Consider the following 15,718-nt stretch of genomic DNA (forward strand, 5'->3'; position numbering starts at 1 on the left):
TCTAGTCTATAGACTAGTCGATGGTGTAGTTTATAGATTAGTCGAAGGTCTAGTCTAGACTAGTCGACTAGTCTTGACGAGTCGAAGTTCTAGTGTATAGACTCGTCGAAGGTCTAGTCCAAATACTAGTCAATGTTCTAGCCCATACACTAGTCGAAAGTCCAGTCTATAGACTAGTTAATGTTTAGTATTCAGACTAGCCGAAGTTCTATGCTGCAGTCTATTCTGTAGCTGAGTCAAATGTATAGTTTATAGACTAGTCGTAACTATATATTATAGTCCAACATCTCTGCTATATACAAATCGAATGTCTAGTTAATAGATTAGATGAATGTCTAGATAATAAATTAGGCGAATGTCTAGTCCGTAGAGTGGACATTGATCGACTATCTAGACTGCATACTTTAAAGTTTAGTATATTGACTAGTCGAAAGTCTAGGCTATAGACTTGTGAAAAGTGCAGTCCAAACTCCAGAAATAATTAAAGCTAATTGGTAAATCGGAATAACATAACAACAAATATACATAACATTGTAACTTTCAGAATATTTCTCATCCCACAATTATGTATAAATGAATGTTCACCGTCTAATCTCTAACAACATTAAAAACTCTGCAATTGAATCTTTTTCACAACCCACGATAAATAAGCGATTGTCAGTTAATTTTTCTTTCTTGTTTTTTACAGATTTAAGTATCAGTACTTTAATGGCAAAAAGAAAACTCTTATAATTTTCTGCTGAATCATTTGATTTATATAATGGTCATATTTAGGCAAAAATAAAAAGCGAAATAATCACAAAAACTAAATGAATGTGGTCGCTGAACATCTATGAGATAAATAATGCTTTGTGGTCCTTTTCTCCATTTTATTTCTTTTCCTCAAATAATTCTTTAGATTTACACTTCTTATCTTTTATGGGAATTTATTCAATTTCCTTTTTGTGCTCAAACAAAAGCAACATAACATATATTAAGAAATGTTGATACTTCGCACAAAAAGAGACAAAAAATTGCCTTTTAAATTATTTATTTATATTAATGATGAACAAAAAGTTATTTACAACATAATATTTTATTCACTTTGCAGCCCCCTAATAGTCAAATCGTTGACAAGACATTGTTGATGTAAATTTAAATATTTTTATTTTATTATTTGTTCTTTTCCTCAACCAACACAAAATATTGTCGTTTAATATTAAAAGATGTTGAAGAAAGTAAAAATATTTTTTATGTGAGTGGTTTAGATGAAAAGTGAGTCATCTCCACTTTTTCATGCATTAGTGGAGATTGCTACTTTTGCTTCCATATCTTCCGTTTTTGTAACAGAATGATATATTATGCTGGGGCTTTAAAGAGTGTTTCGCAGAAATTACTTTACTTTTATTTAATAGAATTATTATTGTTAATTTGAATTTTGATAGAATTTTCTTACTTATCCCAAATAAACAAACCTTTTTGAGTCTTTGTTATGATTGTTGTTCAAAGTGTGTGAATTAAGTTTTAAGGTAAAAATGGTAAATGACAGTATAAAAGAAAATAAATGATTTTTTTATTATTATTATTTGTACTCGTTTACAAGTAAATAAATAGAATACAATTCAAATTGTACATATTTATTTTAATTTATTGCTCAGACAGGCCTTAATGTTATCAGCAAAAAATAAACACTTTTTTTCAATACTTAATGTATTTCTAATCAATTTAAAACTGCTAAAAAGGCTTGGATTTAAATTTCTTATAGCCATTAAAAATTTTCAATAAATTATTATTATCTTCTCTAGGCTTTGTTTTGTTTTCTATATTTAATTTACAATGATTTTTTGTGTGGTATTTTTAAACAAATTCTATGTAATTAAACTGTCACAGAGATTTGTTTTATTTAACATATACATCAATAAGTAACCCACAATATTCTTTAAAATTAATTTAAATACTTGAAAATATATTACATGTCATTACCAAATGTCATTCTTAAATAAGATACCAGGAAAAAAAATTGCTCCTATGTTTATTTAACATTTACAAGACCAATTTGCAAAAGAAAACACATAAAAGAAATCGAAATACTTTAGAAAACAATTTTAGAAACTTAAAGAAAAACGCCTCTTTAAACAAAATACACACACGCAAAACATTTATGCCATAATTTAATGATAATATAATGGGTTAAACCGAATCATTTGTACCCTGAACTAGAACTGAAATAGAACTGGAATAGAACTGAACTAGAACTGAAACTAGAACTGAACAGAACTGAACTAGAACTAGAACTGAACTAGAACTAACTAGAACTGAACTAGACTGAAGAGACTGAACTAGAACTGAACTAGAATGAACTAGAACTAAAACTGAACTGAACTAGACTGACTGACTGAACTAGAACTGACTATAGACTGAACAGAACTGAACTGAACGACTAGAACTGAAACTAGAACTAACTAATAACTGGAACTAGAACTGAACTAGAACTGAACTAGAACTGAACTAGAACTGAACTAGAACTGAACTAGAACTGAACCTAGAACTGAACTAGAACTGAACTAGAACTGAACTAGAACTGAACTAGAACTGAACTAGAACTGAACTAGAAACTGAACTAGAACGACTAGAACTTAACTAGAACTGAACTAGAACTGACCTAGAACTGAACTAGAACTGAACGAGAACTGAACTAGAACTGAACTAGAACTGAACTAGACTGAACTAGAACTGAACTAGAACTGAACTAGAACTGAACTAGAACTGAACTAGAACTGAACTATAACTGAACTAGAACTGAAACTAGAACTGAACTAGAACTGAACTAGAACTGAACTAGAACTGAACTAGAACTGAACTAGAACTGAACTAGAACTGAACTAGAACTGAACTAGAACTGAACTAGAACTGAACTAGAACTGAACTAGAACTGAACTAGAACTGAACTAGAACTGAACTAGAACTGAACTAGAACTAGAAATGAACATTTCTGATCTAGATCTGAACTAGAGCTGAACTAAAACTAACAAGTAAGAAAGTATAGTCGGGCGTGGCCGACCATATGATACCCTACACCAGTTATGAATATTAAATGTTCAATATTCCCTTGTTCCGATACATTTAAGCAATTTATGAATGAAAAACTAATTTTCTGAAAGAGGCTTTATATGGGGGCTAGGGGCAAATATGGACCAAGCCCGATCAAATTTTGTGAATATATTTATATTTACATGATATTTTATTTTGCTGAATTTTATCGCGATATTTGTGTTTATAAGTTAATTTGAGACATTCAAGTAATTTTCTGAAGGGGACTTTGTATGGGAGCTAGGGTCAAATGGGGCCCGATCTTTATGAAATTTGGCAGGGTCATCAAGACTTCTATAAAACTTAGTTGTGCCGTATTTTATCGATATATCTGTATATTTAACATAATTATGAGCTCAGAAGCCCTTTTCGGGGGGTTTTGTTCTATGGGGGCTAGGTGAAATAATGGACCGATTTTAACCATTTTCAATAGGCTTCGTCCTTGGGTGAAATAAAACGTGCGTGCCAAATTTCATCCAATTATCTTGAAAATTGCGACCTGTACCTTGCGCACAAGGTTTACATGGACAGCCAGCCAGCCGGACGGACGGACGGACATAGCTTAATCGACTCAGAAAACGATTCTAAGCCAATTGGTATACTTTAAGGTGGGTCTAGGACGAATATTTTTGTATGTTACAAACATCAGCACAAATCCAATATACCCTCCCCACTAAAGTGGTGTAGGGTATAAATAGACCATTGAAACCAGGTCCTCTAATGAAAACATTTTCTGATCTAGATCTGAACTAGAGCTAAACTAAAACTAAAATAGACCATTGAAACTAGGTCCTCTAATGAAAACTAAAAACATGGTAAAGTGTATCATATTTCGGAATTGCTTGACTATATGTATTTTATTATATTTTTATGGAAAATCAACTGTTCTACAAAAATTACATATGAATGTATGGTACCAACAAAAAGGGACTACAAAGGACTTAAAATAAATGTTATAGTAAATGTGTGCCTTAAAATATATTGACATTTGATTGATTACAAACTGACAGTAAATAAAAGCTTAAAAAATACCTCAAGCTGTGAATGTGTTTTTCTATATACCTACATAGATACGTATATGGGAGAATATGTATGAATGTTTGTGTTATATATTTTGATACATGTTGAATACATGTCGTTTTTATTTATTTGATTTATTGTTTTTTTATATCATATAGTATTTTCTTAGAATCCTACACATTTATTCATCTTTTATTGTGTTTCTCGTTACACAGGTATTTGGTTCACCTAGTGCCCCCATATTGGAAAATCCCGAACATCAAACACGTTGGTATTTTAAGTATTTTTTGGGAAAATGTAAGTAATTTTAGGGAAAAAAATGAATGTTCACATCTTTATATATATTTTATCACATTTTTTATTTATATATTTTTTTTTATTTTCAATTCTTTCAACAATCAAATAGAAATTAATGACTTTAAGGCATACCAGAGAGTCTGAGAACATTTTAAATTTAAAACTTGTTATTGGATTTAGGTTAAATGAGTTTGTTGAATAACCATTTTACTTTAAGTAGATTTTTATTCAAATTATTCTATAGGATTTTATTTAGAAATGTTTTTTAATCTTGTGAGTAGATTTTTTTTTTTTTTTTTCAATAAAAGAATTTTTTAATACAAAAGTTTAAAACAGTTGTGTGTCCGATGAAAAAACAGGAAAAAAATTAAAATGTAGTTTTGTTCAATAATAAGTTCAGTAAGGCTAAAAATGTATCTGAGAAATCAGTTAAATAATATGAAATTCAAACCAAAAAACTATTAAGAAAAAGTTTTTTCTAATTGATTCAAATATTAAAGTTAAATTTATCATGCAACCTTTATTATCTTAAATTTAAGGCACACAAATGTCTGTTACCAGTATTTCAAATGAAAATATAGAAAAAATTTAAATTACATTTTTCATTTCTTTCATCTAGATTTTTTTCCTATTTTATTATAAATTTATAAAATTCCTTTATTTTTCTTTTCTTTACCACCAGTCATAATAAATGTTTGTTTTCACATGTGTATTTTTTTCTGCTTCGTTACAGTGCATCAAAACTATGTTGGCATTGATGGTGAAAAAAGTCCATATTTCTTATCCGTGGTTTCACAAGATTCTGGCAACCAAGGAGCACCTATGTATCGTGCCATTTTATTCCGTAAACAGGTAAATAAAAACGCCACTCCAAACACACAATAACAAAATACAAATACAAGAGAAAAAATCATATATGAATTTTTAAAAAACACTTGCAATTTTAACAAAACATTCTGTAACCGCAAGAGCAGGAAAAAATTGCAGCAAAAAAAGAGAAAAATGAACAACAAAAAATCATACACCTCATCTACCAGTTTAACTAGCGGAAAAAAGAAAAAAGTTTCTTGTTTTATAACGATAAGTTTTGTACAGGGCTTAGTTGTTTTGACTTTCTCCTTTTCTTCTTTTAAGCCAGAAAAGTTAAGTTTTAAAAAATTTATGAATTTTAAAATAAAGAAATGAACAAGAAATCTTAATTTAAATATGAATAGGAAATAGCCTTCAAAAGTATCCTTTAAATTTTCATAGAATTTAAATGAAGAAAAAATTTCTTAAAATTTTTGGGCCAAGTTTGTAAAATGAATAATTATAGTTTAATTTGAAATAGCCTTATAGTTGTGTATAACAACAATACATGTTAAAACTCAACTATTACCATATATGTATTTGTTATTAATTGTACGCTCCACCAACATCAGTGGTGATAGAGGGTATATATAAGTTTGTCATTCCATGTGTACAGCCAGGAAATATTCATCTTAGACCCAACAAAATATATGTATTCTGGGTCCCTGTGAAATTCTAAGTCAATTCAGCTATGTCCGTCTGTCCGTCTGTTTTTCTGCCTGTCTGTGCTCACGTTAAAACTAAGAAAAGTAAATCAACCAAATTTACTAAAATATAAAGCATATTCAACCAAAATTTTTTACGGACCGGTTCATTATCGGTCATAGTTCCCATATAAGGCCCGCTTACTAAAATCACTTAAACACACATATTTAATTTTCAAAAATTTGACACAAATATGTTTAGTATAAATATGAATCACTCTACGAAAGTTTTTCGGGAAAGGCCCATAATTGGTCATAGATCCCATATAAGGTCCACTTTCGAAAATCGCTTAAACGCATATATTTTATTGAATTCTAAAGCTATAAGGATAAAATTCAACATGAATATGTTTTGTGTACATATAAATAATTCTGCCATTTTTTCCCTGATCGGTCCATTATTGGTCAGAGCTACCATATAAGGTCTACTTCCGAAAACCACTTACACGCACATATTTCATTGTAAAATAAAGCTATCTTGATAAGATTAGACAGAAATATGTTTGGTTTATATATGAATCACTGGACGGAATTTTTTCCAGATAGGCCCGTAATTGCTCATAGCTCCGATATAAGTTCCACTTCTGAAAATCACTTAAACGCATATATTTCTTTGAATAATAAAGCGATCGGCATAAAGTATGACTTGAATATGTTTTTTGTGCATATAAATCATTCTACCAATTTTTTTCCGGAGCGATTCATATTTGGTAATAGCTCCCGTATAAGGTCCACTTCAAAAAATCACTTAAACGTATTTAAGATTCCGCATAGCCGAATATAGCACTCTAACTTGTTTTTCATTTATATATGTATATGGAGAATCTCATTTCAAGTGACCCAACTTTTGAAACCAATGTTCTATTGGGTAGACGTTTATTTATATAATTCGTCAACAAGATCGATCAAGATTTCTCTGAGTTACAATGGGTCATACTTAGTAAGTATTAAAAGCGGTTTATTTTAGAAACTGCTACAGCTAGAGTCCTCAAATTTTGTATGGAACAAAAAATTTGAGGACTGCATATGAACAATTGTGGGCAAAATGTTTGGACTGAGTATAGTGGGCATGGCATTTTTATATACAGAAAATATTGAATTAATATTTCTTACGAAATGTATAAGTTAGAGACCTCAAATTTTGTGAGAGCCACTTTAGTTATAATACAAATATATGAGACAAAAATGGGCGAACTAGCAATAGGGAACTAAGTTCGTAACTTTGACATCCATGTGAAGTACAACAGGTAGGAGATCTCAACTGTTGTATCAATATGGACATTTGCTTTAAGAATTAGTCGACTAGAAATAGTGGGCGTGGCTCCTCCCATATAAAATAAATATTAAAAATCGTAAATGTGTGAATATATAAAGTTAAAAAACTTTTTAGATGGAAATATGGATTTTAGTGTAGCGAAGCACACTGGTAAAGCTAGTTTAATATATATATGAAATAAATTAAATAGTTTAAACATCGTCACAGGGTCACAGAAATTTTCAGAAAGATATTTTATTTGAAAGAAAGTTTCAAAATTGTTAATACGGATGTCCATTTAAAAATATATATTTTTTTTTGTAAAATACAACTTTAGAACCAATTTTCTTAAATTATACCGTAACATATTTCACTTGTCAAAAGAGTTTCGATTACGCCGATTCTGTTATGTTAACTAAAAAATATATATTTTTTAATATTTCAAACCCTTTATATGATCCCCGAAGCTGGCTATTGTGTAATGGTAGGTTCAAAATTTGGTTATACCCCTATTGTAGATCTACTGTATAAAATAACATGTTTTCTTTATATTTCTGTAGCCATTTATCTTGTTTTTGTTTATGTTCATATTATTGTTTAAAATTAAAACAAAAGTGTTGCAATGTTAAAGTTTTTCATGGATAGAAAGTATTTTCATTTAATCCTTTGTTGATCTTGGGTAATTATTTTACATGTATACTTTGTCGATACAAAGTTTTTTTTTTTGGGAAAACATTTATGTATGTACTTCCTTTAATTTAACTTTAGTTAAAAATACTTATTTTAAATATAATGTACTTAATATACTTGATACTAAGTTTTTAAAGAAAACAGGTTTCAGGAAATGTAAACAAAGTCATAATAATACATATGGGGAATTTCATGTCAAGTGATCCAACTCAAAAAATCGATTTTGATGAAATTTGCACTAAGTACTATTGGATAGTCAGACACAAATTTTCAGCTCTATCGTTCAAGAACTGCCGGACTTAGAAGGGTTTAAAGATGGACAGGGTCTTAAGTCAAATGAGTGTAACTTTTCACCTATTGGTCCTAGCAAAAATCGTCCAAAGGAGTTCAGATAACTATTTCATCATTCTTTCCAGAAAAAAAAATTTTTAATTTTTTTTTTTAATTTTTAAAATTTTTTTTTTTTAATTTTTTTTTTTTAATAATTTCATGCAAATCGGAAGACATCGATTTTTAAAATTGGGTCACTTGACACGAAATTCCCCATATATTAACAATAAAGGAGACTTTATTGTGCAGTAAATAACTGTTTGAGAAAAACATATTAAGTCTTCTGTTAAATAACTTTTCTTCTTTAGAAAGAAATATGTATGTATAATGACAGAATGCTTCTGGGATCAGCATATAATTCTTAAAATTGTATTTCATATACAATTTAAAGAGTCTTAACAAAATTTTGTCCATAATATTGTTGCATTTATTACGACAATATTAAAGTTATTGCTTTAAACATATCTAAGCATCTGCATCTATACAACTTCTCTATACTGAGCATAATTATGTATTTTTATACCCTACACCACTTTAGTGGGGAGGGTATATTGGATTTGTGCTGATGTTTGTAACATACAAAAATATTCGTCCTAGACCCACCTTAAAGTATAACAATCGGCTTAGAATAGTTTTCTGAGTCGATTAAGCTATGTCCGTCCGTCTGGCTGGCTGGCTGGCTGGCTGTCCATGTAAACCTTGTGCGCAAGGTACAGGTCGCAATTTTCAAGATAATTGGATGAAATTTGGCATGCTCGTTTTGACCCAAGGACGAAGCCTATTGAAAATGGTTAAAATCGGTCCATTATTTCACCTAGCCCCCATAGAACAGAACCCCCCGAAAAGGGCTTCTGAGCTCATAATTATGTTAAATATACAGATATATCGATAAAATACGGCACAACTAAGTTTTATAGAAGTCTTGATGACCCTGCCAAATTTCATAAAGATCGGGCCCCATTTGACCCTAGCACCCATACAAGGTCCCCTTCAGAAAATTACTTGAATGTCCCAAATTAACTTATAAACACAAATATCGCGATGAAATTCAGCACAATAAAATATTATGTAAATATAAATATATTCACAAAATTTTATCGGGCTTGGTCCATATTTGCCCCTAGCCCCCATATAAAGCCTCTTTCAGAAAATTAGTTTTTCATCCATAAATAGCTTAAATGTATCGGAACAGGGGAATATTGAAGATAAATGCTTTATTATGAAAAATAAATCACATTTAATATTCATAACTGGTGTAGGGTATCATATGGTCGGTCACGCCCGACTATACTTTCTTACTTGTTTAATCTTAAAATTGCTTCAGTACTAAAATTTTCTGCTATTCTTATCCTGTTGAATATATCCACTTTAATTATGCTGCTATTCTATGAAAACATTTTCTTCTTTCTTTCTCAAAACCAATTTAATCGTTAATCAAAGTTATTGCCTCTGGCACGCACTCACAATACAAATTTTTTTTATTCTTGCATTGTTCTAGAAACATTTTTTTGCAATTGTTGTTGGGTATACGAAAAATCTTAAGAATCCTTAAAATCTATGTGTGTATAAATCTATATGTAAATGTTTAGTAGTATCTATGGTTAGCTACAAAAGCCTCCAAGTAAAGAAACTAAAACTGTTTAGAATGCTAAAGGAAAATAGGTCTTAGAAATTGAAACAATAATAAGTGGAGCTCTTGCCAGTAAATTGCCTAACAGTATTTATAAGAATGACACAAAAATAACAACAACAAAAAAACTTCTTTATGCTTGTTAAGGCATTTCATTAGATTTTATTTCCTTTGGTTTAAATAAAAATAGAAAGAAAGACATATTTTTAAATTTTTTTTAAATATCACATCAAAAAGTTATTAAACTTTAATTTATATTTGTGTATAAAAGAAAAATGTTGTATTTTTCCTTCATTATAATGTAGAAGGTTACAAATAATTTTAAAAGAAAAGTTTTTATTTATTTTAAATCATTTATGTCTATCATTAGGATGAACCATCTAGAATTTCATTAATGACCAAAACACCAACTACAACAAGCTATATAAAAAAGTATGTCTCAAAAACAAGGTTAGATTGTTTTTAATAGATGTTTTTATATGTAGCTGTTTGTTGTTATTTTCCAAACAATGTCATTTCACCAACAATGTTAATGATTATAATTAGCAACTTAAGTAAATATTTGTCAACAACAACAACAACAAAACAACATTAATGTCGGTGGCTAAAACAGCAGCAGCAATATAAGAAAATGACTTACGTTGGCCAATGGTTAAAAAAAGGAGTTTATTTTATGTCCCCTTATTAATTGTTGTTATTTGTTTTGTTTATTAGTATATATGCCAACATAATTTGTTGTTGTTTACGTTTGAAAATAATTAAAAAAGGCTTGATTAGTTTCAGATAAAGGTGAATGTATTAAATGATATTGGTCGAGGTTTAGAGATCTAGCAAATATTTAATATATAAGCAGTATTAATTATAAAAGCTTAAAATCCAAACTTGAAAAGCAATCGGTTCATAACGATATACAAATTGAATTTCAATGATGACACGGGTCAGGCATGGGGGTAATTATTACACAAAGTAATTCATGGTCAATTACAATTACTTGTAATGTGTAATTGAGCAATAACCAGTTACAATTACTTGTAGTTGAAGTTTTCCCAATTACAACTACTTGTAATGTTAAATTCAAACTGGACAAGCAATCGGCTCGTAACGATATACAAATTGAGGTTCAATGATTACACGGGCCAGGCATGGGAGTAATTATTATACAAAGTAATTCATTACATGGTCAATTACAATTAATTGTGATGTGTAATTGAGCAATAACCAATTACAATTACTTTTAATTGAAGTAATTACAATTACTTGTAATGTGTAGTTAACCAATAACCAATTACAATTACTTGTAATTGTAATTGAATTTTTGCTAATTACAATAACTTCTAATTGTAATTATGGTATTACTAATTACAAATTACATGTAATTATAAGGAATTAAATTCACAATTACAAGTAATTGTAATTGTCAGAATTTCAATTACAACTTCAATTAGAACTACAAATAATTGTAATTGGCAAAACTTCATTTACAAGTAAAGATTCAATTAGAATTACTTCAAATATAATTGTAATTGAAAATGTAGTCATTACCCCCCAAGTCTGAAACAGGCCGACAAATTTTTAACCCCAAGACCAAAGGATTAAGCTGTGCTGAATCCGAATCTGACCTCAGAATTTGAAATTAAGCTTTAGATAAAGATATCTCGAAGTATAAAGAAGATATTTCAGATGTTAAGCCTTTATTTTAAAGCTGACAGAATGGACTTTCAGGACACGATATATCGAATCCCAGATGTGATGGAGAGAATCTGAAGTTCCAATCCTTTAGAAAAGTATAACTTCGTCTAAGGCTTTCGAGTTTTTTCAAATTTTGTCGGCCTGTGTTATCTATAAATTTTCATTCAGTAAAAGAATTAACATATGTGATCACTATAATTTTTATTTTTTTTACTAGTGAGTAACTACAGCCGATTTAAGGTTTTTTATATAAAAATCCAACAAACTATAGATTTCTACTTACTACACTACATATTTGTAGAATTATCGGTTTGATTTTATATCGGATGCATACTTAAATTGAGTTGAAGATAAGATTAACTTAAGTATAATGAAGATTTAAACGATACCAAAATGTGCTCATTTTAACAATTTTTGTTCTTAATTTGTTCACGATTTATACTTGATTTTAGAATATTTTAGATAAGAGTTTAAAAGGTTCTATTGACCAGTCAAAGGACTCGTATCAGAATCGACATTTTAAAATTCTAACGTTATTGATTGACTGATTTATCATCGCAAATCCTAAACGGTTGAAGCTAAAAAACTTAAATTCGGATAGAAAATTGTCCTCACGCCAAGTAGATCCAATAAGATGGGATCTTTGTTTAGGGTAGGCGATACTGACAATACAACTCTTCCTCCTGCCTTAATTTTGCAATAAAACCAAAATGACCACCCTAATGACAAATCACATTTTTTTCGTAATAAAAGTCAAATCACAAAAAAAGGACAACATATCTAAAATTCTAATAAGGATAAAAACAGAAAATAAGTGTGTGAGTATTTAAACCACCATCAAATAATATTGTGGGTGATTTCAATGTTATTTATAGCCATTAAAAATTTAGTTTTTTAATAAATATAAAATGATTTTCCTTCATTAAACAATAACACAAAATTCGTGTTAAATTAAAAGTTTGCAACAAAAAAAAAAAAAAAACTGGAAACTTGGGACATAATTAATTAAAATAAAATAGTTAAGTAAACTTTTTAAATAATTGATAGCTTTTTCTAAGATTTTTAGTCTATTTTATGTAAAAATGATATTTTAAAATCTTTAAAAAGGCTTCTTAGCAAAATTATTTTTTTTTTCTTAATTGTTAATGGCTTTTTGTTATTACTTAATTATTGGGAACCTAAAATTGGAATATTTTTTTTAATTTTAAGATCCTTTTTTAATAAAGGGTCAATTTAACATTTTGTTTCTGTCAATTTAATATCTTTTAATATTAAAGTTTATTGTAAAAGTTTTGTGTAATAAATAGAATTTTATTTTACAAAGTTGAATGTATGTTTTATTGCAATATTTGTGGTTTTTATTAAATTTTCTAGTCTTTTGTTCTTAAAATTGAAGTTATAGTAATGAATTTGTAATATTTTAATTTGAAATTTATTATTTGTTAAAAGTTTTTAAGGTACATGTTTTAGGAGTTTTAAAATTGTTTTAATAATTCCTCATTATTTTCAAAATGTCAAAGCTAAATTTCAGAATCACAAAAATTTCCACTCCATGCCAAAAATATTCATCATGAAAAAAAAGAAAATTACATTTTACTATTCTTGCCAATAAATCAATTACTTTCACTTATTAAGTCCTTTTCAAGAAAAAATCTAAATGGAAAACATTGTAACTATGTGTTGTTCTGCCTTTAGCTACATAATTCGTTTTAAATTTTCGTACTAAATTCAAAAAACTTTTGTTGAATATTTGCCTATAAATAGTTTTTAAAATTCAGAACAAGTCTAGTCTTGAAACAGAAAATTAAACAACAAAAAATTTAAGTGCAAACAAAAGTGTAACCCAAATAATTTGTTCCAAAAACGAAACCCTTATGAAGTTGCAACACATCTATTGTAACCTTCAGTTTTTTTTGCGTTGTACGTAAACGAGTTGTATTTATGAATCATAAGACACGCTTGCCTACATTTATATCAGGGATGCCAAATTACAACGTGTAAAAATGAACCTAGTCTACCATAATAGTACTCATTTTGGTACTTTAGGAACTTACTTTTGTAACCAACTGTTTAAGTTTAATGAGTGACCCCGAAAGGTAGTAAGTAGGGTTCTTAGTCTGCAGACCGGAAGTCGTTCGATCTAGTGATCTAGCAGAGGAACGGGTGTAACGAATGTTTTTCTCTTATTTCAAGGTTTTCTCTTCTTTCTGAAAATACATCCTTATGTCAAACTAATTTAGTTGCATAGTTACTAAATTAACTAACTAACTAACTACCTACCTAACCACATAACTAACTAACTAACTAACTAACTACTACTAACTAACTAACTAACTAACTAACTAACTAACTAACTAACTAACTAACTAACTAACTAACTAACTAACTAACTAACTACTAACTAACTAACTAACTAACTAACTAACTAACTAACTAACTAACTAACTAACTAACTAACTAACTAACTAACTAACTAACTAACTAACTAACTAACTAACTAACTAACTAAACTAACTACTAACTAACTACTAACTAACTAACTACTAACTAACTACTAACTAACTAACTACTAAACTAACTAACTAACTAACTAACTAACTAACTAACTACTAACTACTAACTAACTAACTACTAACTACTAACTAACTAACTAACTAACTAACTAACTAACTACTAACTAACTAACTAACTAACTAACTAACTAACTAACTAACTAACTAACTAACTAACTAACTAACTAACTAACTAACTAACTAACTAACTACTAACTAACTAACTAACTAACTAACTAACTAACTAACTAACTACTAACTAACTAACTAACTAACTACTAACTAACTAACTAACTAACTAACTAACTAACTACTAACTAACTAACTAACTAACTAACTAACTAACTAACTAACTAACTAACTAACTAACTACTAACTAACTAACTAACTAACTAACTAACTAACTAACTAACTAACTAACTAACTAACTAACTAACTAACTAACTAACTACTAACTAACTAACTAACTACCTAACTAACTAACTACTAACTAACTAACTAACTAACTAACTAACTAACTAACTAACTAACTAACTAACTAACTAACTAACTAACTAACTAACTAACTAACTAACTAACTAACTAACTAACTAACTACTAACTAACTAACTAACTAACTAACTAACTAACTAACTAACTAACTAACTAACTAACTAACTAACTACTAACTAACTAACTAACTAACTAACTAACTAACTAACTAACTACTACTAACTGACTAACTAACTAACTAACTAACTACATATTATGGATCGCAGACAGTCAGGTTGACAAATTTTTAACTGTTTTTATATTTTCATTTCAAAACTATTTGCTAAATTTTCCCTGAATTCTTATCATAAATTTAACAATGACAATCTTAATGGATTTGTAAAAATAAAAAACTGCATAAAGAAAATAAAATTTAATGGCCCTAATATAAGTAGTACTTTTTTTGCCACATCTACTAGGAAAAAAATAATAAACATCATCAATTGCAGCCGTGGTACCAGTATACGAAGTATGAACTTGTTTATGGCATTTTTTTCCATATTTGAGAAAGTCATTCAATGCATATACTGTACATGTTTTAAAAACACATGAATTTATTTTTGTACGAAATTCATTGAAAACCCAACAGTTTTGAAAGGCTTTAAATATTAAAGAGAGTTATTTTTTTGCAATTTATAACTTTCACTTAAATGATGTATTTATGAATGAAATTCTACTTTTTTAAAAGTAGTTTAAAGCTCTCTGTAGTGCTTCTAAATAATCTATATTTAGTATGTGGAGAGCTAACTAACTTTCTCTTTGAACACGATTTAGGTTAGGCACACCGAACTGCAGGGAAGTGGAAATGAGAGTGCGTGTGAATGAAACTTTTCTAGCTTAGTATTGTTGCAACTGTAGCTGTTACTATTTTAAGGGTTTGAACTTTATCATAAAAAATAGCAAACCAACAACCAAATACTAAAAGTAGTGAAAGTGTAACACTTACACTACTTATATACACATTTACACTCATAAGCAATTTGTTTACAAAATAATCCAATAGTTTAACAGGATGTCAATGTATCCTTTGTAAGGCTGTGTTCGTCCAAATGTCTAACTTATCGGTTGACTCGAGTTATATTTTGTTTCATTTGTAAAGATT

The 15,718-nt window shown here is 28.8% G+C and overlaps 1 protein-coding gene across 1 annotated transcript in view; it reads left to right on the plus strand.

The window, feature by feature from the left end:
- Nucleotides 1-15,718, plus strand: part of LOC119610320 (GTPase-activating Rap/Ran-GAP domain-like protein 3) — a 51,282-nt gene that overhangs the window by 18,638 nt on the left and 16,926 nt on the right. The window contains exons 4-5 of the mRNA XM_037965481.1: nucleotides 4,305-4,386; nucleotides 5,120-5,238. Coding sequence (XP_037821409.1) covers nucleotides 4,305-4,386; nucleotides 5,120-5,238 — 201 coding nt within the window. The remainder of the gene's footprint in view (nucleotides 1-4,304; nucleotides 4,387-5,119; nucleotides 5,239-15,718) is intronic.

Source organism: Lucilia sericata, unplaced genomic scaffold (genome assembly GCF_015586225.1).
Source record: "Lucilia sericata isolate MDLA Ls3-8-SP2 unplaced genomic scaffold, ASM1558622v1 Contig001152F_arrow, whole genome shotgun sequence".
NCBI lineage: Eukaryota > Metazoa > Arthropoda > Insecta > Diptera > Calliphoridae > Lucilia > Lucilia sericata.